The sequence below is a fragment of the Pagrus pagrus genome, assembly GCF_965226575.1.
Source record: "Pagrus pagrus genome assembly, chromosome: 18".
NCBI lineage: Eukaryota > Metazoa > Chordata > Actinopteri > Spariformes > Sparidae > Pagrus > Pagrus pagrus.
The window spans coordinates 23,115,583-23,139,168 of NC_140202.1; the positions used below are offsets into that span (position 1 = coordinate 23,115,583).

General features: G+C 43.1%; 1 protein-coding gene across 4 annotated transcripts in view; it reads left to right on the plus strand.

Moving 5' to 3' along the window:
- The window catches only part of actn1 (actinin, alpha 1), a 52,399-nt gene that overhangs the window by 25,495 nt on the left and 3,318 nt on the right, over positions 1-23,586 (plus strand). For 3 of the 4 annotated variants that reach the window (XM_084381721.1, XM_084381723.1, XM_084381724.1), the window contains exons 2-18: positions 53-167; positions 590-709; positions 4,253-4,339; positions 4,940-5,027; positions 8,732-8,810; positions 9,735-9,816; positions 10,803-10,888; positions 16,897-16,989; positions 17,764-17,994; positions 18,194-18,341; positions 18,487-18,637; positions 19,101-19,209; positions 19,584-19,724; positions 19,866-20,048; positions 20,642-20,776; positions 21,084-21,263; positions 22,690-22,836. In XM_084381721.1, coding sequence (XP_084237847.1) covers positions 53-167; positions 590-709; positions 4,253-4,339; positions 4,940-5,027; positions 8,732-8,810; positions 9,735-9,816; positions 10,803-10,888; positions 16,897-16,989; positions 17,764-17,994; positions 18,194-18,341; positions 18,487-18,637; positions 19,101-19,209; positions 19,584-19,724; positions 19,866-20,048; positions 20,642-20,776; positions 21,084-21,263; positions 22,690-22,836 — 2,175 coding nt within the window. Of the gene's footprint in view, positions 1-52; positions 168-589; positions 710-4,252; positions 4,340-4,939; positions 5,028-8,731; positions 8,811-9,734; positions 9,817-10,802; positions 10,889-12,893; positions 12,980-16,896; positions 16,990-17,763; positions 17,995-18,193; positions 18,342-18,486; positions 18,638-19,100; positions 19,210-19,583; positions 19,725-19,865; positions 20,049-20,641; positions 20,777-21,083; positions 21,264-22,689; positions 22,837-23,586 lie in introns of all 4 variants that reach the window. The other variant, XM_084381722.1, reaches the window with a different exon arrangement.

Consider the following 23,586-nt stretch of genomic DNA (forward strand, 5'->3'; position numbering starts at 1 on the left):
ATAAGTGCAGCGACTGATGACTTCTTGCTCTCTCTTTCTTCTCCCTCTGCAGACATTTACAGCTTGGTGTAACTCTCACCTGAGGAAAGCAGGCACGCAGATTGAGAACATCGAGGAGGACTTCCGGGATGGACTGAAACTCATGCTGCTGCTGGAGGTCATCTCAGGTAAACTGCTTCCTGCTTAACAGGATTATCCGAGTAAAAACAGTTTGGATTGAGAGGGCTGTCCCACGCTGTGTTTGGATACCAAGATTAGCCTTAAAGGAGTAGTTTGACATTTTGGAAAAATACCGGTAGGCTTATTAACTTTCCTGCTAAAAGTTTAAGTTTAGTAATGGGGCGTATTTCTAAGTGAAATGGCCAGGTGGAGTTACGAGAGGGAGTTGAATTCAATCCTGCAGATTTAATCGGATGGAGCTGTTTATAGATCCAGATGTGGATGTAATGTGTTTTTTCCTCTGTACCATTTTTTCCTATTTTATGTCTTTTCCCCAGAAGAAAATGTTTCTCATGTGAGTGCTGAGAGAAGCAGCCAGACATCCTAATCATCCTCTATCCGTCTGCCTTTTTGTGTTTTTTCTGTCTAGGCGAACGTTTGGCCAAACCGGAAAGAGGAAAGATGAGAGTCCACAAGATCTCCAACGTTAACAAAGCACTTGACTTCATCGCCAGTAAAGGAGTCAAACTGGTGTCGATTGGAGCAGAGGGTGAGTGATATACTGACATTTTCCAGCCGAGGATGAAGGTCAGGGGATTTTTCGCCGTCCCCTGACCTTCTCTGGGTTTGTTTACCTCCCCGATTATCACCCGTTGATTTTAATTAGGCCATCAGCCAAATCAATAGCTGCTATTCTGTTGTAAATATAAGTGTAATGTAGTCTGTAGCTCTCTCTCTTGTTACCATGGCAGTGCCGCTGGCCGCTGTGCAGTTTAATGAGATCCTTATTCCAGAGTGTTCGGGCGGAGGTTGTGCTTCGCAGTGCATTTTCTTGAGAGTGGATCTTAGGATCAGCAATCCCCTCAGGCCCTGAAGCTGCTCATTGTCCAGCACAAATAAGTTGGGGATGTCCGTCCTCCTCCCATCAGAAAGTAAACAGCTCTTTAGCTGAGTAAACACTCCCCTTTCCCTCTCACTCGCTCCTCTTCCTCTTTCACAACCACACACACTCCCCTCTGGGGTTTTCTGGAATCGACAGAGTTTATACATGTGTGTTGCGAACAGACAACACAAACTGCGTCAACCAAGCGATCTCAAAATATTGACATGCCTTTAAAGGGTCAGTTCACACAGTACACATATTTTTCTTCTTACGCCTCGTGGTATTCAGCCGTGTGGATATTTTTGAGCCAGAGTTTTGAGATACATGTTCCTCTGCAGCCACAATACAATGGAGCAGAACAGACGTGTTATTGTGTCGCTCAAACCGCTGAAAGATGACATTTGACCAACTCCTTAAGAACGTGTCTGTCAGAAATAATGGCCTGGTTACTCTGGAGGATCGTCCTCAAACCTAACTGTCAACAACTCCCACTGGAACTACTTTCTCCTGAGGAAATAGTCCCCATTAAAGTGCTTTCTGTTTTACGCCCATTGCTTTGGGATGGAAACAGAGATTTTAGAGACGGATATCTTCAAACTTGCGCACATAAATGAGGATGCATGACCTCGGTATTTCTAAAAATCCTGGCTGCGGCCCTGAGCTCAGGTATCATATTGACGAGGGATGAGCGAGTACACAATTATCTGCATCCGTATCAGGAACTGGAATGGGTGGGGCTCAGACCAGAAGTGGGTGGGACTGACTGGAAACTGTTAATTTAAGCCTGACATTGATCGGGTTGATCAGAAGTTGGTTTATTTATTATTTATCAGAAAGGTTTTTACATTTCAGCCTCAGAACTGAGCTTCAGATCAATGTTTTTGTTGTTGTTGTTGTTTTTACTCCTAAAAGTACATTATCTGTACCTTATATTAATTTCAGCCGACTACTAGCTCACCCCTAATAAATTACAAAACAGTATTGAAAGACTTTAATGCATTAAATCTAATCTCAACAGAAGTCAAAGTAAGGCTGACAGCTGCGCTAGAGTCAATTAAAATTGTCCTCTACTAGACTTTTGCTCTGCAAAGTATCACTTTCTTGATGAATCAGTTCAGCATTTGATCAATAAACTGTCTGAAAATAATGAAAACATTTTCCAGAACACAAGAAGACATCTTGAAGCACTTGTTTTGTCTGACAGTTTGCCCATAAAACAAAAGAAGACGAAGACAACCAGCAAATGTTCACATCTGAGAGGGTCGAACCATTCGATTGATCGATAAATCACTTGAGCCTTACTTCTTATTTTAGAGATAATTGAAACAACTGAATATTAGAACAGATTTCCTTCACTTCCTATAAGAAAACGAGACTCTTTGGCAGAAATTACTTCATAAATTGGAGATTATTTGCAGCGCTCAGAGGCCGGTATAAGAGCTCCTAAGCCAGACCAGCATTCCAGACAGATTAGCCGCCTGGAATCCCCTCCTGGTCGAGCAGGCCGGCAGTCCAGCTCCCTGCCCCGCTGCGGTGCCGGAGCGGTGGCGAGTTGAAGGTTCATGCGAGTCACCGGGGGGTTTGTTGCGGGCTAGGGGTGAAGGGGGAGGGAGTGCAGTTTCAAATGGATTAAACAGGATTTGTGTTCCTCCCCCAGGTTGATTAGTCATGTTCATTAGGACTAATCTCAACATGTATCTGCGTCCGTCAGCTGAACAACCGAGCGAGACTTTTTCTGTAATTCAATCCGAGGCGTCTTTCACAGCGCATTACGCGCACAGACATCTGACTGACATCCTGCAGGCCCAGTTCGTCCGTCAGAGCCGAGCAGCCGCGGAGCCGCCGTGCCCCGTGTCTGATTGGATTAGAGGGAGAAACGAATGATTATTGACGGCGGGCAAACAGAGTGACCTGTTGAAGGGGATTTTCATTATAGACAACACAGAGAGGAGTGGACAGAGGCAGTTCATTCACAGCCTCCGACTGCAGGGCACACAGCTGATTGACAGCTTAACAGGTCCAAGCTCAAATGACTGAATCATCACACGTTTCATTCATAACAGCTTAGCACTCGCTGTTTTACTTCGCCCTGCAGAAACACTGAATCTGAGTCCACACAGGCGTTCATGCAGTGTGCAGTTTATGTTTGGGTGTTGAATCAACAGATTATCAGCGGTGTCAAGTCAATTTTCTGACCTCAAAGACATGTGAAAGGTGTTCGTCATGAACCGTACAGTTTTGAAAAATAAGATTGCATACCCTTTATTTGTGTATCAGGGCATGAGGGTCAGGGTTTGGGTTACTTTAGTTACTCTGCTATTCTACATATGATTAATCTCTGTACAGATGAGTTCAGGAAGCACTGATTTCAGGTCAAAAGCCATCTAATCATCAAGCTGAAACTAAATGTAGTCAAAGATATTTTCCTTTTGCTGACAGTTTTTGGAGATCGCAGACTAAAAGCTCCAGATCAGAAGCAAAACAGAGCTTGCAGCATTCACCATGTGTGAACTACTTTAGACACTATTAGGCTAAATATCTGGCTGAGTCGCCGACAGGAACGATCCACAGCCAGTAAGAGCAGAAACTCATCTTCTTTTTATCCCACTAAATGAGTTTCTCCTTATCCTACCAGGGGTCTATAGTATGGCTGGGCAATGTGAGGAGATTTAAAAATATCCAGGTATATAGTGTGTATCATGATATAGCTATATATTATGTTCTGGTCCTATCTTTAGTGTAAAGATAAAGGGTGCCTACGTGAATAAAATCGACTTGACTACTAGCTCTGTGAGGCTGTACTTTGTGCAGCGGGGCTTTGTGCTAAATCCTAATGCCAGCATGCTTAAATCATACTTGCCAACCTTCCCAACTCCCAGTTTTCATTGGCCTCTTGCAGTTTTCCTCTGGAGCCACAATTATCCTGTATTTCTCCTGATTCATGACACATTTTCACACATTTTAGTCATCACACCCTGTTTGGACTGTCTGTACTATTGTACCTCTTCCAAGTGTAGCTCAGTTTGATTTCAATCCCTAGAGCCACACAGCTAGCACGCCCAACAATCCTTTACATTTCGACTCAGACGTCCTCCTGGAAATCACCGGAGCGGTGCTCACAAAGCTCGCGTGACGAATGCTAATTATGAACGTCTGCTGAATGTGTGTAAATCCAGAAACTCAAATGTTATTGCTTTGCCCTTTTCACAGAGATCGTAGATGGCAATGCTAAGATGACCCTGGGAATGATCTGGACCATAATCCTCCGCTTCGCCATCCAAGACATTTCTGTGGAAGGTACTGTGAGTGTGTGTGTGTGTGTGTGTGTCTGGGTGTCTGGGAATGTTTCCACACGCTTCTCACTCATTCACTTCATTGAAAAGAGCCTCTGCTCACTGTCTTCATTTGCAATTGAAAACACTTTTCATTGACGCAGTGTCTCAGAGTTAAGACCTCTGGGACGCATCAGCACATACGTAGACTCCAGCCAACGCATCTTCATTTGAATATGAAAGCTTCAGACTGTTCTTTTCCTTTGGAGGTGGAACTGTTTTTATGTTATGCTCCTGTCCTTGGTTAACATGTATAGTGCCCTTAAGATGTAATCCAATTTAAATGTCACCAGCGATCAGCCTTGATTTGTTCAGCTTTAGATTCCAGCGCAGAGAGTTTCATAGTACTTACGGTTTTACTGTTCGGTTACGACACAATAGCAGACACCTCTCTGCATCCCACAAGAGAGCATGAAACATCCGAGCAATCGCACATGCTTCCCATTCACTTCACCTCCGCTTAATCCACCACTAAACAGGGATTAGCTGAGAGTCGGTCAAAGTAAAAGCCTGAGAGTTTCTCCAACTTCACAATGATCCCCTTCTCTCCCCCTCCCGACCACAGAGACATCCGCCAAAGAAGGCCTCCTGTTGTGGTGCCAGAGGAAGACCGCGCCGTACAAGAATGTCAACATCCAAAACTTTCACATCAGGTAAGGCTTTAGGCAGGAAGACATAATACCTAACACAAATGGGTTATTTTACTCACACGCTGAGACGCAGTTACAGTGAACGTGATGAGATCGGGGAACCAGATGCAAAGAGTTCATACGTCTGAGCCACGCAGAGAAAATTAGACTAAAGAATGTGAAAGAGCAGCCGTCTCATCGCCTCACCTCGAGTCGGTTTTATTTGGACCTCCTCAGTTTCCTTCAACAGCAACATAAACAAGTATATACTTTACAGTATAAATGGTATTTATAAAGAATATTTAACAAAAAAATCTACCATTTCCACTGTCAATAATGAACCCAAACTCTATTAATAATGTTTCATTTCTATTTCATTTGATGATCAGTTTAAGGATCTTTTTAGTGATACACTTTATTATCCAAAAATGTAGAGGAGGTACCAGAGTTGTGTCTGCAGTCCACAGATCTCCTTATAAAGCAGTAATGAACCATAATGCAAGGTCATAACTAAATATGATTCTCCCCTCTGGATTGTGGCTGTTCGACAATCGAAATATATCCTGCATCACGTAATAAATGACACATGGTCTGGACTGGATTCTTTTGCAGTCCAGTCTGGATTCCAGACTTCGGTCCAGATTTTGAGAAGCCACATTCTAGTTTTCCTAAAAACTCGAAATGTGTCTGTAAAAACCTGTACTTTAGGTTCTAGTTGTACTTATGTTGCTGTTCATTTAGTGTCAGCTGAGTTTAAATAGTTTGTTTTCATCTGGAAAAGGAAACTTAGAGATTGCAACTATATCTTAAAGGGTGACTTTGTATTTTTCAACTTGGGCCCTATTTCTCAATGGTTAATCAACATAATCATGACAATTGCAGCCAGCAGCCACATAGCGGCCACTGAAAAGAACAAAAAGTGCTTGTTTTTGACACTGATAGGCTCAGATTGTGATTTAAAGTGTCTGACAACATTATGAAACGAATCCCTGTAGAGTTAAAGAATAAGATCCTTTTTGTTTAACCAGAAACAGCCACTATTGCTCTCAGTCTCGCAAAAAAGCCACCAGACTCCACTTCCAGAAATGGTAATTTTATGCTCGTAAAACACACTTCATTCAAACTCGACAGGAACAAAATGAAACTCACCAAAACATTTTTTGGTTTGTCCTTCAACTCTAGTTCGAAAATATCAGTAGAGGAGGCAGAGAGGGTTTCAGAGAAGCAGTGACAGAAAATGGCACACAGAGCTGCAGTATTTTCACATTGAGTGCAGCGAGTTAAGGGTTTATTTTGCTCTCTAAGGACACTGCTTTGAATTAAAATGTGGCTGTCTGGTTCAATTGAGACTGTGGGTAATGAAACCACACCAGGATTGCGTACAAAAAAACAGAAATAGTTACTCTGATTCAGCGCAGACGACAGCGGCGGCCTCCGACAGAGAACAGACCAGCAGACGTGTTTCATACACCAGGCCAGCTGAGGAAGAGCATGCAAACAGTTTATCAAATTACATCAAACTGGAGTGAGTGTGAGGATATCCAATCCTAGCATCCACGTTTCATACCCGTGTGCCTGTTTCTGCCAAGGGGAGGTTCAGCGGGGTCTCGGTCCGCGTCACAGGTTGCCTCCATGCGCGTTGAATTATTGAAAGAAGACCTCTGTGATCCTCAGATGTGGATGAAAGGCGAGGCGAGAAGAAAGGTGGAGGGGAGGTCATTTCAGGAGACGGTAAAGGGAGAGGCCTGACGGTCCCGGTGCAGGAGCAGAGAGCCGGGGCTTTGATGTGGTCTCTCTGTGTGACAGACGCTCAGGAGATGAGAGGCAGACGAGGAAGAGAAGGGAGTCATTTTTTTTTCTCCAGCGCTCAAGTTATACCGCTATAAGAGTCATCTTGTAGAAGCCTCGCCTCTTTTTTTAATGGCAAGTAATACATTGAAATGTGTAACCAAGCGAGCAGAGAGCTTCAGCAAATCCTCCAGAACTCGCTCAGACTGCAGTTACAGACAGCCTGCTTTCAGCATCAAGGCCGCTAATCAATGAACCGCAGAAGGCCGAGCTAAAAATACGCCTGCCAGCTAAACAGACACATGTTCATTGATTTCCAGACAAAATTTGATCTAACTCTAAATGTTGCTGCTTTGTACGTTTAAATATAAACTATACAAATGTGTGAATATACATTTTCAACGTCGCAGGCACTGAGCTCCATATTTCTCATTGTTAAACATCGCTGCTCTCTCATATGTTACGTCACATCCAGTCTTTTCTTTTTGTCAAGGCAGCTCTCTCTGCCTCTTTCTTTTCTTCAAGCGTTTTTCCTGTTTGTTAGTGTAAGCCGTCACTGGGAGCACTGGAATAGCTCGTTGCAGGTGTAGGTACCCAAAACACGAGGATCCTGTGTGTCCCCGAGCAGACAGGACTGCCTCTGCTGAGCTCTTTTAGCATTTTTCACATCCTTTTTTGCTTTGAGGGCCCCTGGCTTCACTGTCACCGCTCTCATTGTGTCGTTTTTGGCTGCAGCAGGAAGTTGTTTTCAGCACAAAAACTTTAAAAACCAACTGCACACCACCTGCATTCAGCAGCTAAAGAGCCAAATATTTCTCTTCACAGTTGGTGAAGACCAAAACAGAGCTAAGAGGAGAGAGAAACCAGACTTTTATTTGTCAGGTGGACACAAACATGGATTAAAATGAATGTTTTGTGTCTGCTGTGTGTACAAATATAAAAGTTTTCTTTGTCATGTTACTTTATATGGTGACAATATGTCAACGTTGTCTTCACAGCTTTTGCGCTGCCCCCTAGTGGCCAGAAAATCATTGAACATAGCTTTAAACTGACAGTTAACTGCAAAATCCAAAGTACATATTTTTCCTCTTACCTGTTGTGCTATTTACCCATCTCTCTTTGGTGTGAGTTGCCAGGTTTTGGAGATATCAGCCGTAGACATGTCTGCCTTCTCTCTGATATAATGGAACAAGATGTGCTTGTGGAGCTAAAAGCCAAATAATCTTCCAAAAAACACCATTAATGTTTACATCCTGCAAAATACAGCTAATGTTAGCATCTATGTCCAACATTCACAGGATTAAAACAATTTAAATAAATACAGGTAATATATTAATAAACTTTTATGGCTTCTCAAACCTCAGCCTCTTGTGTTTGGAGCTGCAGTGTTCTGGTAGAACTGGACCACATCTGTGAGTCAGTAGGTCTCTGTGAGACCACTTGCCAAGAAAATTACTCTGGAAAATTAAAGCAAACCAGTACAAAAGCAGCATGTCTGTTCAGTGTAAGAAAAGTGTCAAAGAGGGAATTTATTTTTCTCTGAACGTGTTCCAGATTCTGGACCTCGAAAGCCACCGTGATTTACAATTCTTTCATGCTCCTTGAAAATAATGTGATGAGTCATTTTTCTACCTCAAAGAGTGAAACACTGTTTTCGTTTGACATCACAGACTGTAGATTAAGTTTGTTTCAGCACCTCACTGTTAAATCCTATAGCATGTCTTATAAATGTATTTTTCCGTGCACATGCTGTGTTACAGTAACACACCACGTGCTGCTGGGCGGATGTGGGTGCGTTACATGAAGCCAATTAGGGAGGCAGACGGGGGGAATGGTGCGGATCAAAGATTAAAGGCGAACTCCTTTTCTTCCCCTCAGCCTGTCGTGTTTCACCTCAGTTTCACCCTCGTCACAACTGTTTCTATCTCTCTGTGTTTCAGCTGGAAAGATGGTTTGGGTTTCTGTGCACTCATTCATCGACACCGTCCAGAACTCATTGACTACGGGAAACTGCGCAAGGTGAGCGAGCGTTGTCTGACATTAACGTGACAGACGGAGAGAAGATTAACCCCATAAATTGAGAATATTTCTAATGTTTCAAAGTACAAAGTTAAAGGAGATGAGAAGCTGACTTATGATCAAACCACGTGAAACAGTAGCAGTGTGTCCTTGTACGTCCGTCTTTGTGTCAACCGGGTTGTAATTTCCTGCTGAGACACGATCGAGCTCACAGAGATGTAGAAGAATATTATTATCTGACTAATAAATAACACCATATACCATGTCTGGGAGCAAAATAGAAATGGGAGGTTAGTGTTTGCTGGTTGTTTTAGTTACAGAAAATGGGAAAAAAAGTGCTGTAATTAATAAAACCAAAGCATTCATCTTGATAAATGGAAAATTGTGATTTAGTTTCTTATCTCATTTGAATTTGTAGTTGCACAAGTGCCCTTTTGTCAGTTTCTGCTGAGGGCACAAGCTGCTAAAAAGCAAGGCTGCTACTAACTAATTATTTTCTTAATTAATTGTTTGGTTAAAAATAAAAAATGTAATCAAAATTTGTCCGACAGAGTCCAAAACCCGAAGATATTCAGTTTACTCTCATAAACAAAGAAAAGCAGCATATATAATTGGAAACTTTGGGCAAAAATAAAGACTAAAGTGATAAATCTATTATTAAAATAGTTGCAGATTTTTTTTTTTCTGTTGATCGACTGAATTTGAATTGTTTGAGAAAGCAACACAAAGTATAAAAACAGTGCTTTACTTAATTAAAATGACAGTTTTCCCTTCCATCGTCTATGTTTTCACATCTTCCTGTCAATCTTTCAAGAGTCATTGTTGAGCGTGCTACTGCATAACAGTTGCTCTTGAGAACCAGGCTACCTCAATAACAGTGTGAGTCTGAAGGTGTTGATGGTCTGTTGTGTCTGCTGTCAACAGGACGACCCGATGACCAACCTGAACACAGCCTTCGACGTGGCAGAGAAGTACCTGGACATCCCCAAGATGTTGGACGCAGAAGGTGAGCCAGCTGGGAGGAACGCTGTAGAATGATGATGAGGAGAACAGACTTTTTCCTGTGTTCAAAGATCAAAATAAACTCTCTCAGAAGTGCTGTTCAGAAGTGATGAGAAGCTCCTGTGTGTCTGCACCGCCCAATTTTTTTTATATCTTTCCAAAACCAACAATCTGACGGCCGTGCCTGTTGACCTGCAGTGTGATTAGCCAGGTGGTAAAAGGTGTGAAAATGGGCAGAGGTTAAATAGTTTCCTTCTCATTCCTACTTACTTACATCACTTTACATGTCTAGTTATTGTGAATTGCACCCATTTCCCTACATGATGATCAGATCTCCGTTCATTAAGAGCAAAATCTGCGCGTGAGTAAGTAATTCGAGGTGCCGACAACTCCGCACCAAACTCCCTTTAAAAATCGCTCATTTTTGTAAGTGTTGCGTCGGGGGAAACTTTATAAACGTTGTGAGACGCTGTCAATGACATATTCTTAATGCTTTGTCCCCTCTTATAAATTCAGCAAAGTAATTAATTAAGCTTTTCCTTTCCTTACGTATAAAAACATTGTTTTTTCCACCCCTTGTTTAATGTTGCCTGATTATTGATCTCTAGGCACAGGTTTCTCTGAGAGAGTTTATTTTGGCCTCAACATTCACATATGCAGCTGTGCACACAGAGGGAGACACAAATACATTAAAGTCTTTCTGCTCACTCATGCTGTAGTTGAAGACGTCTAACGTGTGTGTGTGTTTCTGTGTTGAAGAGCGACTGCAAAGTTTAAATCAGATCCTCCCTGTGAGGCACATCTGGACAGCGACACAGCGTGTTTTTCTTTCCACTCTGGATATTGTTTATGTGACAAGCTGAACCCCAGCTCTACTTCCTGTGTCTTCATTTATCTGTGCTCTGTGATTTGTTTAACAACCTCACCTCCCTCCTCCCTCCATCCTCCCCCCTCCTCCTCCCTGACCTCCTCTCTTCCCCCCCCCCGCAGACATTGTGGGCACTGCCCGTCCGGACGAGAAGGCGATCATGACCTACGTCTCTAGCTTCTACCACGCCTTCTCAGGCGCCCAGAAGGTATCCTGGATGCAGCGTCTCCTTCCTCCTTCCTCCTTCCTCCTCCTCCTCCTCCTCTTCCTCACCCCTCTCCTCCCGTGTGTTTCTCCTAACAGTGCCCTTCTCTTTCTGCAGTGCACCAAGCCCCCCTGCAGGGGTCACTCTCCTTCACTTTCCGCATGGTTCACGCCACCAAATGCATGATGGGACGCCAAAGTCTGTTCTTTGAGGCAATGAGCACAAGTGTATCTCCAGTCTACCTCGTGGTTACGGCGCCGCATGCCACCACAATCACTCCTGATTAGGGTTTTGTTCCGCTGAACAGAAGCTGAGCGGAGTGGGAGGTGCGGTGAAGTCTGCCTGATAAATGATGATGATTGCCTGTGATAAAACCCACACTCGCTGACGGAGAGAAACAAATTAGCCTGAAGTCTAGCGTGGTGGGGGAGATGTAACACTTTAAATGGATGGTTATGTTCAGCCTTCGAGAGCGACAGCTTAAACGGAGGGTGGAAGAATGAATGAAATTAAAACCGGCACTTCAAAGTCAAGAAGAAAGCCGCCATTTAATTTTAATAGCCACGTGCTGTCTGGTGTAAGAGGGGAGTCTGTTACTCTGCGAGGGGGAAGTGTTGTGTCGGACGTTTTCTGTTGGTTTATGAATGATTGTGAGTTTGACACGACAGTCAAAATTCATTTTCATCGTGAGCATAGTTAATGTAGTTTGCCGTCTATGGATACAATACAAGATACAACCCTAATAAAACCCTTTAAAAGCTTCAACAGGAGGATCTTGAAATGGATTTGGTATTGGAAGTCAGTGATGGTGGTCAGAAAGAGGGTGATGTGGTCATTTTCCCAGTTCCAGTCAGCAGCACGTGCAAGTTGGACATGGGTGACTGGGTGACACTAGAGCAGAGGGAGTCAGCCTGTGAGGATACGAAGGAATGGATGACCTTTTCCAGGTCTGAGCAGGAGAGGACAGATTTTAATTTAGTGGTAGATCAGAGCTGAAGGAAGCTGCAGTTCACAGCTGCATTTATCTGTTAATCAAATTTCAGGGCAGAGTTGAGGATCAAACCAAGGTTGGTGTATGAGTTCTGTCATGACGGAGCTTCTGATTTATCATCGTTGAGCTGCAAGAACTGTTGATGTCCTCGAGGCAGTTGAGGCGTGATGGGCAGCAGGTAGAGCTCAGCGCAGCAGTGGTAGGAGATGTTATATTTCTGTATGTTCCTACCAAACACATGGAGAAGGGGATGGGCCCTTGTGGCCGGAGCATCACAAAGCAGAAGTTACATAAGATCCAGGTTCATTTGAGAGGCCCAGCAGCAGAGAAAGCATTTCAACACAGCTGTGTTTAAGCAACTCGCATGAAAAATGTCTGTGTTTATAACTGGAGAGAGTGGAGAGGTGTGGTCTGCCTCACTGAGAGCGGCGGAGCTGCAGCTGGACTCTGGATTGCATCACAGATCTGAGGGGGAGCGGGAGCAAACACATGGCTGGGTTTTGAATTAGGCTGGATTAAGTTTAGTTACAAAATACAACACAAAGTTCAGAATGTTTCCCTCCTCACATAATTGTAACTCTGGTCTCTGTTGGCTTAGATAACCCTCCATATTTTACAGTTCGTGGCACATTTTTGAGACCAAATCTTTGGTTGTATATTTTGGATGAAATACTAGAAATAGTTGGCCTCAGTATGTGAATTTATTAAAACTTTATCTTGACATCAGTGGTTTGAAAAATAAAACACGTAAAAAGAAAAGTAAACTTTGACTTTGTCCCTCACCTCCCACTCTGAAGTCACTTTTTATTCTAATATAATTAAAGAAAAATTAACAAACCAACCTGAAGACGACCTCTAGGTGGACTGGAGATGACCTGCTGCTCTCACTGTTGCCTCCTCTTGTGATTACGCCCCCTGCTGGCCCCTTTTGTCTCCGCACTCTTTTACTCTTGTGCATTTTTTCTCCTCCTCTCTGTCCTCTCTTCTCCTCCTCCTCCTCCTCTGTTCCCTGGGCAGATATCATTAGCACCTTGAGGCCAGATGAGAAGGCCGTCATGACTTATGTGTCATGTTACTACCACGCGTTCTCAGGCAAGCAGAAGGTGAGAAATGAACAAAAAGGAGAAACCTTCGAACAATAACCGGATACCTGCCAAAGTGGTTGCTGGAGAATGACAGTCGTTCTTTTGCCAACTTTCAGTTTTGACTGTTTACTTACGAGACTATAATCTGACTCTCAAACACTGTATGGCACGAACAATGATATTATCAGGCAGAACAATACCTGAAGTACTGGCCGATATACTTTTTAAAATAATATCACAGTTTTCCTGTATGATACAATATAACTCCATCTCTTCTCAAAAGCACGTCATAAATGCTCAGACTGGCCGACAAACTCAAATATCACAACAACTTTGACTGCAGACCTCTTGAACTCTTTACTCTATGTGCCTCGAAGTGCTATGACTTCATACATTTTTATTGTGGGCGGCCCCGGTAGGAAAACAATCCCTCAGTTAATCAGAACCTCCTTATCTGTCCTCTCTCAGCAGCGTATTGATCCCTGATAAAGCACACAACCTTTCTCCTCCGCCAGCTTAAAGTTCTCTCCCTCTCAGTGGAATACATTACGCCAAATCCGAGATCTCTGCAGAGAATAATAGGGAGTTATCACGCGCACACACCGGATATCCGTTAAGTCTCCTGTACTTAAGATCCACGTCTTAATGGAGCTCGTGAAACCTCCAGAGGAGTCCGGAAACCGCTTCTGGCTGGCTCGTAGCTTTAAATGGATTGCATGGACTTCACATGGAGAAACGGTTTCTCCGCCTCCGTCTCACACCTCAGACTGTTCCCTCCAGGGCATCATCACTTTCCTCACTTTTACTTGACAATTTAAGGGTTAGTGTGAGCCCCAGTGTGTGCCTCATGTGGTATTTTTGAGTCCATTGAGTCACAAAGATAAGAATTGTTTTGTTCTGCTGCACCCAAGAAGTAAAACCACTTAATAAAAGGAGACAACTCTAAATACATTTGTGCAAGGTCCGTATTCTGAGATACTATGCAGCTGTGTTTAAAAAGGCACTTTTGCCCATTGAACTCCTGAATCTGAAGAGAATAAAATCAATTGAGCTGCCTCTATAGTCCTGATTGTCTCTGAAGTGATTAAAGTAGTTCGGGGACTTCATTATGTGCAATTTTATATGCATGTCCCATCTTGAGTTGTATGACTCTTTTCTCAACTGGAAGCCAATTAAGTTGTTGAAAATGTGCTGAATCCAGACGTGTCCAGGGAGGAAACTTTAACACAGCCTCGATAATCAAATAATTCTTAACAGGGTTTGGTTTTAGGACTCTCCATCTCTTTTTTTTAAAGAAAAAAACCTTGCTACAGCCGTAGATCAGTGTACCTTATAAAGTCTTTCTTCTAATTTTCTTTTAATTTTTATTTACTACATCATACAGATTGTGCCAGGAGATGTCATTTCTGCCATCTTTGTTTGTGACAAATCTTAGAAAAGCGAGCCAAATAATTTTTTTATCATGCCGTAGACAGACCTTAATGATACTGAAATAAATGTTTCAAGTGTTGATAAAACACCTGAGTTTCTGACAGATAATTAGTTAGCTCTGTGATTAAAACTTAATTAAAATACACGAGAGAATCGAGCCGAGTTAGGTCCATTTTGGCTTCATAAACTGACCGTAAGGTAGTTTTGTTGCTTTGATTAATCCGTCCAGCATCCTCTCTCTGCTACCTCTGATGTCAGGACAGAATAATCCACAAAAGAGGTCCTGGCTGTCAGGACCGTCAGTAAACAGGCCCAGCATGCAAACATTTGCTCACAGAAGCACGACCTGCACATCCTGGCTCTCCTTTTAAGGCAGCCCGCCCGCTGCTCCTGGAGGAGCCCCCGGAGCATGTCTCCGACCGAGCCAAGTTTCCCCCGTGATCTTCTGACAGAGCGGGCTGGAAGCCGTCCTCTGAGTGGGATGCCAGTCTCTGAGCTATGAAGTGTGGTGGGAGGGAGAGTCAACGTTACTGTGGGTCTGTGTGCTCTAAAAGGACAGTAGTTTGGGTTGATTCATGACGGTCGCAGATTTTTTTCAATATTATCTGAGGCACTTTACCTTCAACACTTAAACAGCAAATGTGAGAAATAAGTGTATATTAAAACAGGAGCTCCTTGGATCCAAGGGCATTTCATGAAACCCGAAAAACAATGTTTAGACTTGTGCTTTATCATTTCTTAAAGGCTTTTTGTGTTGCTCACAGTGCAAAGTATAAGTCTAACCTCTGTTTTCTGGTTTCATACTAATCTTTTTTCACCTCGATTGAGGATATTCATGCTTAAGAAAGCCTTTGGTTTCACTTCATGTTCGAAACATTTGAAAATGAGGATGGCACATAGAGCACGTACCTCAGCCAAGGCCCAACAGTCCCTTTTGTACTCGTAGATTCAGGCTGTTACGGCTCAACACAGAGACAGAAACATTTAAAAGGAGGCAAGAGACCAGATCTCAAGTGAAAAATTCAAACTTTATTTATTCATTTATTTCCTTTGCTTTGAAAAAATAATTTGGGTTTCTGAACTCATCAAACACTGACGCTTTGGGATTGTAGGTCGGGTCGGCCGCCATCTGAAATCGTTGTTTTTCAAATAGGAGCTTTAAATCCTCCATCCAAGTTTTGTGGAAATCCGTTCGGTAGTTTTTGTGTAATCCTGCTGACAAACCAACCAACCAACCAACCAACCAACAAACATGGGTGAAAACAAGAAAGACTTGAAAATCCCTTGATATTAGCAGACTGACAGACTGATAGATATCTTGATAATTTATTAATTGTTTAAGTGACTCGTGAAGTAAAAACACACTTTACCCTCAACGCTCTCAAACGCTGCTGGAAACTTTTCTATCCGTGACATTTCTGCAGATCTTTAAACTTCTTTACGTGCATGTTGCTTAAAATTCTCTCTACATTTTCTCCTCCTCTTATCTTCAATGAGCCTTCCCGACCACATTTCCTCATCTTGAACCCAACGGGTTAACTGACTACACGTTGTCATGGAAACTCTGCCTCGTTCATGCATTACCAGTCCAATGATGGGGACAGACGGGCCATGTTAAGGAAGTGTTGTGTCATGGAGGAGCCCCTCTTTATCCCCACGCTGGGCTTTTTTATTATTCTCACAGGAGACTCGCTCTCCATTTCCTGCTGTCTGTATGTAGGCTGAGAGGCTAAAATAACATAACGTACTGTACGCTGCTGTTCTATAAAAAGACCGTGGTGCAGAGGGAAAGGTGCCCCTACACCTGATGACAGGTACAATATGATGTGTCCTTGTTAGAGTTGTCACTGTCGCTCTCCAGAGACACAAACAGACATTAGATTATTAATCTTTGTTGAACTTTAGGTGACTTCCAGAGGACAATACACGCAATCCCAGATAGAGTTACACAGATAACATCGTACAGTCAACGTCCTGTTTTCACTTGTTTGCAGCAGTGTTGCTTCATCCCCAGAATGACTCTAGGAGTTCTTGTTGAGGCAGCGTAGATGGACGTACGCAGTTAAATGTGAATATAGAAACAGTCCATCACAAGTAGATGTACTGAATTTAGTATTCTACTTGATTACTAGCCGCAAAATATACTTAAAGTTTCAAAAGTATAAGCACTTGTTCTGCTAAAATACTTTGTATTTATTAGATCAAGTGTTTACTGTCATATGCACAGTGAAAGGAACAAGTTTCCCTGTAAAATTAAAGTTTTACAATAAAACACAGGTGTAAATATTTATTAGATCATTATCATATATTAATCTAAAAAGTAATTAGTAAATACAGCGGCCATATAATAGTACCCCGAAATTGTACACAAGTATAATACTTGCGTAAATATGCGTACTAACATCCCTCCACTGAAGATATGCCACCTTACAGTACAGTATAGATGACTGAACACCACTCAGCTCTCGTCTCACACTGTTTCTCCGCTCATCCTCGTCCTCCAGGCAGAGACGGCGGCCAACAGGATCTGCAAGGTGCTGGCCGTCAACCAAGAGAACGAGCAGCTGATGGAGGACTATGAGAAGCTGGCCAGTGATGTGAGCACACCCCGATTTTATTCCTATAATTGTCCCGAGCCTCCTCTACCCTTCTGTCTCCCTGTTCTCCTTTTGAAGCTGCTCCCTCGCCTCCCTGCTCCCCCGGGGATGTTTGTGCTCAGTTCAGGTGCAGGGTCAGGACCGCAGACAGGGTAGATCGAGATACAAAGACAGACAGGACAACACTGAGGCTTAAGCATTAAGACAGTATCTCACTAGACTTGTTTAGTATTTTATTCCATTTTTAGTTCAAACTATCAATCAATGAACTGAGAAAATAATCTTCAATATTGTATTTTTTGCAACTGAAAGCTATTGTTTTGAAATAGTCCCATTTATCTCACTGAAATGCAGTGTAATAGGTGGTTTTGACTAGAAATCAGACAAACATATTTGGTGAGATTCAGAGTTTTGCAGTGTATCCTTATTAGACTGTACTAAATGGATTAAAACATGCAAACACACAGGTATAGTCCTTTAAATCAGACGTGAAATGCTCTTAAAGTTACATTTGGTTGCAAGAAAAATGAACAACAAACCAATCAGCTAACCAATTATCTCAACCTTTATCTTCCCTTGCTGACACACATTAATCACATCTACTACACCTCGTTTATTTCCTTCTTCCTTTTCCTTTATTTGCACGGTTCTCCATTTTCCTTCCCTTGAATGGTACTTGTTTCCCTTCCATCCCTTTTCTTTTATTCTCACCCCTCAAAACACACACACACACACACACACACTTGCCGACACCTACCACCATAAACACTCCAGCTGTTGGAGTGGATCCGTCGCACCATCCCCTGGCTGGAGAACCGCCTGCCCGAGAACACCATGCAGGCCATGCAGCAGAAGCTGGAGGACTTCAGAGACTACCGCCGCCTCCACAAGCCGCCCAAAGTGCAGGAGAAGTGCCAGCTGGAGATCAACTTCAACACTCTGCAGACCAAGCTGAGGCTCAGCAACCGGCCCGCCTTCATGCCCTCGGAGGGAAAGATGGTCTCGGTAGGTCACGGCAACTCGTGAAAGAGCAAAACTCACACACAAGAATGTCCAAGTTCTGTAAGAAAAGTTTGAAATCTGACTAAGTTATCAACTTCGAAGTTTCTTCATCTTTATCTTTATTATTTTTATATTGCTTCCAGAGCAGATTTTCACTCCTTGCCATCCAAGTTTCTCAAGCGTTCTTCGTTGCCTCTTACAGGACATTAACAACGCATGGGGAAATCTAGAGGGAGCAGAGAAAGGCTATGAAGAGTGGCTCCTCAATGAGATTCGCAGGCTGGAAAGACTCGATCACCTGGCAGAGAAATTCCGCCAGAAAGCAGCCATCCATGAAGCTTGGACCGAAGGTACTGAGCGTTGGAAAAGGAGCTGAGAAATACTCTGTCTGAATATAAAGATCCAGCGCCACAAAAATGTCACTGTTCATAGATTTCAGAGGCATTATTTTTTTTCATAGGTTGACTTGTGCATTCTCTGTGTCTCCCCCTGCAGGAAAGGAGGAAATGCTGCAGAAGCACGACTACGAGACGGCCTCTCTGTCGGAGATCAAGGCCCTGCTGAAGAAACACGAGGCCTTCGAGAGCGACCTGGCTGCACATCAGGACCGCGTGGAGCAGATCGCTGCCATCGCACAGGAGTTAAAGTAAGAGATGATTAACAAGATTAAAAAGATTGTGCAGCTACCTTCTATTGATCCATGATGGATAAAATAGAGAAGGGTAGGTTGAAGGATGCTTGTAAGAGCACTAATGGCGTTGGAAGCGAGAGAGGTGGCACCTCATCCAGGATATGAGTGAGATACGTCACCTTTCAGTTTCATTAACCCTCCTGTTCCATGGTTATATTGATCATCTCTCTATCTAACTTTGTTCTGTTGATTTTAAAATGTATGTAAGAAAAAAAACAACAACCTTTTAAACACATTCACTCAAAGAAAGACAAAAACAAACTGACAAAAACAAAGACACAGCTGGTTCACAAAGGCATTAAAGTGCAACAAGACAGTTAAAAACAGCTAACAGCTTAAGTGAATAATGTAAATTCAAACCGCCGTGATGCAGATAATTATAATGAGTCTCTTGTTCCCTCGTCTCTTTGTGCTCCAGTGAGCTGGACTACTACGACTCCCCCAGTGTAAACGCTCGCTGCCAGCGGATCTGTGACCAGTGGGACGCACTGGGAGCTCTGACCCAGAAACGCAGCGAGGCTTTGCAGGTGAGACGAGTTAAGGGGATAACCCCCGAGAGAATAATAATAAACGAGTTAGCGAGGAGTCAAATTTCTACCCTCTAAAGTCACTCACTTTGTTATCCCTGTTTTAAAGTTCCCTCTGTGCTTCTTGGAGCAGAAATAATCAGATATTTTGACATGAAAGTGTTCCCCTTCACAGGGAGACTCTGTGAAGAGAGATTTTCAGGATTCCCACTGTGCTTGAAAATCCTTTAAAGTTTGGAGATTTGGGATTTTTATTTGAAAAGAATATGAACCCTAAATCCATCACGAACGAAATGAATCCTCCTCTTTGACTTTGTAGGTCAATAAAACGCCTGTGAATTTGTCTGGTAACCTTTTTCTTTAATGCTCCACAGAGAACCGAGAAGCTGCTTGAAACCATCGACCAACTGTACCTTGAGTTTGCCAAAAGAGCGGCTCCATTCAACAACTGGATGGAGGGCGCCATGGAGGACCTGCAGGACACTTTTATCGTCCACACCATCGAAGAAATCCAGGTGAGCACAGCGAGGACGGGTATGAATAGAGGGGCGTTACTGTGCTTTAAGACAGACTCGGTAACAGTAGTCGTCGGGTCGTTTAAAATAAAATCATGTTACTGAAAGTTTCATCTTATGTGTTTGTGTGTCGTGTCTCAGGGTTTAAGCACGGCCCACGAGCAGTTCAAAGCCACGCTGCCGGAGGCTGACAAGGAGCGCCAGGCCATCCTCGGCATCCACAACGAGATTGCCAAGATTGTGCAGACCTATCACGTGAATATGGCTGGCACCAACCCCTACACCACCATCAACCCACAGGAGATTAACGCCAAATGGGACAAGGTAATTTAGATAACGAGCAGGGAAATACACACTTCTTAAACGAAGAAGATCTCTAACATACCAAGTTCTGAGACAGACAGAATTCAAAACTCTAAAATCCAAACATGTCTTATTGAACAGAGTCTTCTTGCATAATAATCCAGAGGTATTTATAATGAGAAAGAAAGAACAAGAGAGAAAACCAGACAGCCGAAAAACAGACGACAGGCTGCAGGAAAAGTCATTTATGTAAACAAAGGCCGAAACAAAACAAGTCTGCCCCCCTGGTGTTCTCTCATATTCTTAAAAGAAAAGTTTGACATTTTAGCAAATACACTTATTCACTTGCTTTCAGAGAGTTTGGGAGAAAATTGACACCATTCACATGTTTGTGCACTAAAAGGTAACTGATCCTGGCCTGGGAACAGTCATAAAAACCCTTTTGGGGGGAAAGAAAGAGCTATAACATGTTGATAACTGAACTTCCACAAGGGTGATAGATGTATTTTGACCAGGATTTCACATTTTTAAAGGAAGCTGTCTCCGTCTTCATTAGAATCACATCAAAGTGTATAAACACACTTTGGTTTTCTGTCACTCTCCTGCATCTGTAGGTCAGGCAGCTGGTGCCTCAGCGCGACCAGGCTCTGATCGAGGAACACGCCCGGCAGCAGAACAACGAGCGTCTGCGCCGACAGTTTGCCAACCAGGCCAACGTCATCGGGCCCTGGATCCAGACCAAGATGGAGGTCAGTGCGAGCAGAAATGACCACGTTACAAGTTCAGAGTGAGGGCAGCGTGGGCTGCACTCTGTCAGTACGATACAGTGTGTAATTTAGTTTGTGTCTGTAGTTTTAGTGCTTTTTTGTGTTGAGTTTGGTCTCAAACTGACATTTAATCCATGCCAGTCCAGTGTTTTAATAAGCACCGAGTTTAAAATAAGAAATGGTAAAACTTTCTGACTCCAGTTTCAGGGCGATTTTTATTGTTTTTCTCACGGTCACTGATATGTCAAGAAAATGTATAAACTATCATAACCTGTGTGTGCCTCTGCAGGAAATCGGCCGCATCTCAATCGAGATGCACGGCACCCTGGAGGACCAGCTGACGCACCTACGCCAGTACGAGAAGAGCATCGTCAACTACAAGCCAAAGATCGACCAGCTGGAGGGAGACCACCAGCTCATTCAGGAAGCTCTCATCTTTGACAACAAACACACCAACTACACCATGGAGGTAAAACCTGCAGACAGACACGACACAGAAAAGATCTTCTCTGCTTCATGTCTAATGAATAATTCTGCTTTCACATCTGACCTTTTTATAAATGTTCAGTCGGTGTCAGATGGTTGTGGTTTGCCACTGAGAACAAAGCAGGAGTGGCCGGCTGGAGGTTTAAACAGCCTCAGTGAAGTCTTGGAGAGTTTAATACTGAACTTTTCTGACGTTGGAATTTCACCATCCAGTCTCCAGTGCACATAATTAACTTTCTGGCTCATCGGCCAAGTGCTGGAAAACTACAAACCCCTGCCTGCCAAGAATTATTTTTACAGGACACAATAATTCATGTGAGTCTTGTTATTGAGATTCTGCACATCAACTGACCCATTTTCAAAGCGATTATGTGGGAGTGTGTCTAGAATCAGCTTCTGTGCGAAGCATTTAGACAGATACAAGAGCAGATTTAAAGTGTAAATGCCAAATTTGCTAATGTGTTTATGCAATTATTTTGTCTGCATCTCTTTTTTTAATATCTCTTTCTATTTCGGTGTACCCAGTGTAAGGATACTTCATTATCCAGGCAGAAGAAGAGTTTAGATCACTGCTGTACGACACTGTTTCACTGCAGAGAAAATGGTTTCTCTGGCTTTTTATCAATATGTTGTCAGGTTTTTCAAACTTTAATTCACTTTAATACCTTTTAACTACTTGCCGTTTGTCCACTCTTTGTTAGCTTGCTCACAAAACATGTAGTCGAGTTGTTATATCCAACAGTTTGTGTGACATTTTCTTTGGATCAAATTTATTATTTTTAGGCCTCCATACCAGCAATAGACGTGGCCGGAAGCATAATGGTTTCAGGTTGTCTCTTCGTCTGTCTGTCGCGTTCTTGTCAAGAACACTTTGAGGGAATCTCCTCAAATTTGGTACAAACGTCCACTTTGACTGATGATGCAGGTCAAAGTTATGACACTTTATATCCAAGTCCTTGAGCAAGGCCCTTAACCCCAACCGCTCCGGTGAAGCTGCTCGATGGCCCGCATATTAGACTGGTTGTTGTTCATGAAGCGACAGCGTTGCTCTCAGTTACTCTCCCTGAATATTAAAAGGTTATAGAAAACAAAATGTTTTGCTCAGAGTCGAGGTTTTCGGAGGCCTTCAGAGACACAACATGAGAACAGCCTAAGACCAGTCTGTGTTTAATCAAAGCATTCAAATTAAAATGTCTGATAAAAATCAGCTTCCACTTGAGACTGTTAAATGTCAGCGATTTCTGCATTTTCCCGATGCAGTAAAACCACAGTCATCTTCTCCTCTGTGCAGGTTTATTCACAACAACCCGAGGCTAAAGCTCAGCAGAAACAAAACCCCCGGAGACTCTTCCTCTGTCCGTCTCTTACTTAAACTTCTTCGGTGTTTGTGTCTCTCTTTTTTTCCGCAGCACATCCGTGTGGGCTGGGAGCAGCTACTCACCACCATCGCCCGCACCATCAATGAAATCGAGAACCAGATCTTGACGCGAGACGCCAAGGGCATCAGCCAGGAGCAGCTCAACGAGTTCCGGGCCTCCTTCAACCACTTCGACAGGGTCAGTACTGAGTCACCGTGCAGGCACAAAGACGAGGAGAGGGGATTGTAGGTGGTCCACTGCTCATTCACAGACGGCTGTCTGGATTTGGTTTGTGGCTACGTGCTGTGACGTGAGATGGGAATGTGGACAAGAAGGTTTTGTGTTGTTGAAGGTATAATTTGACATTTGGGAAACACGCTGCAGAGAGTTAGATGAGACGATGGTCACCACTCTCATATCTGTCTGTTAGATATAAGGCTAAAGCATGCACTTAGCCTAGCTTAGCTTATCTTAGTTTATCTACTTCAACTTATTTGACGCCCATGGAGAAAGGCACCAGACTCCCTTAAAAAATCAGTCAAATTCTTGATTTGTCGCATTTGGAGAGCTTTATAAACATTGTGAAACGCTGTCTACAACAGATTCTTAACTATTTGGGTCTTCTTGTTAATTCGGCAAATGTTATTCATGTTGATATTTCTTTGTTTGTGTAAAAAACACTATCTATTTGTCCCAGGGATGTACGAGTTTCTTTGCAAACAGAGCAGGGACGTGAGTCACTTGAGACGCATGTCAGGACGTACTGTGTGTTAACGCCAGGTGTGGACTGACAGACTTTGAGCTGTCTACTTGTGATCTGATCACTCAAGATGGATGTTAATGCTGCATTCACATGATGCTTGGATGGTCCCATTTCAGCTGGGGAGTCGTTTTTTCCGGCTTCATTGTGTTGTTGTTTCGCATTTTATCGCTCAGAGTGTTTAAACG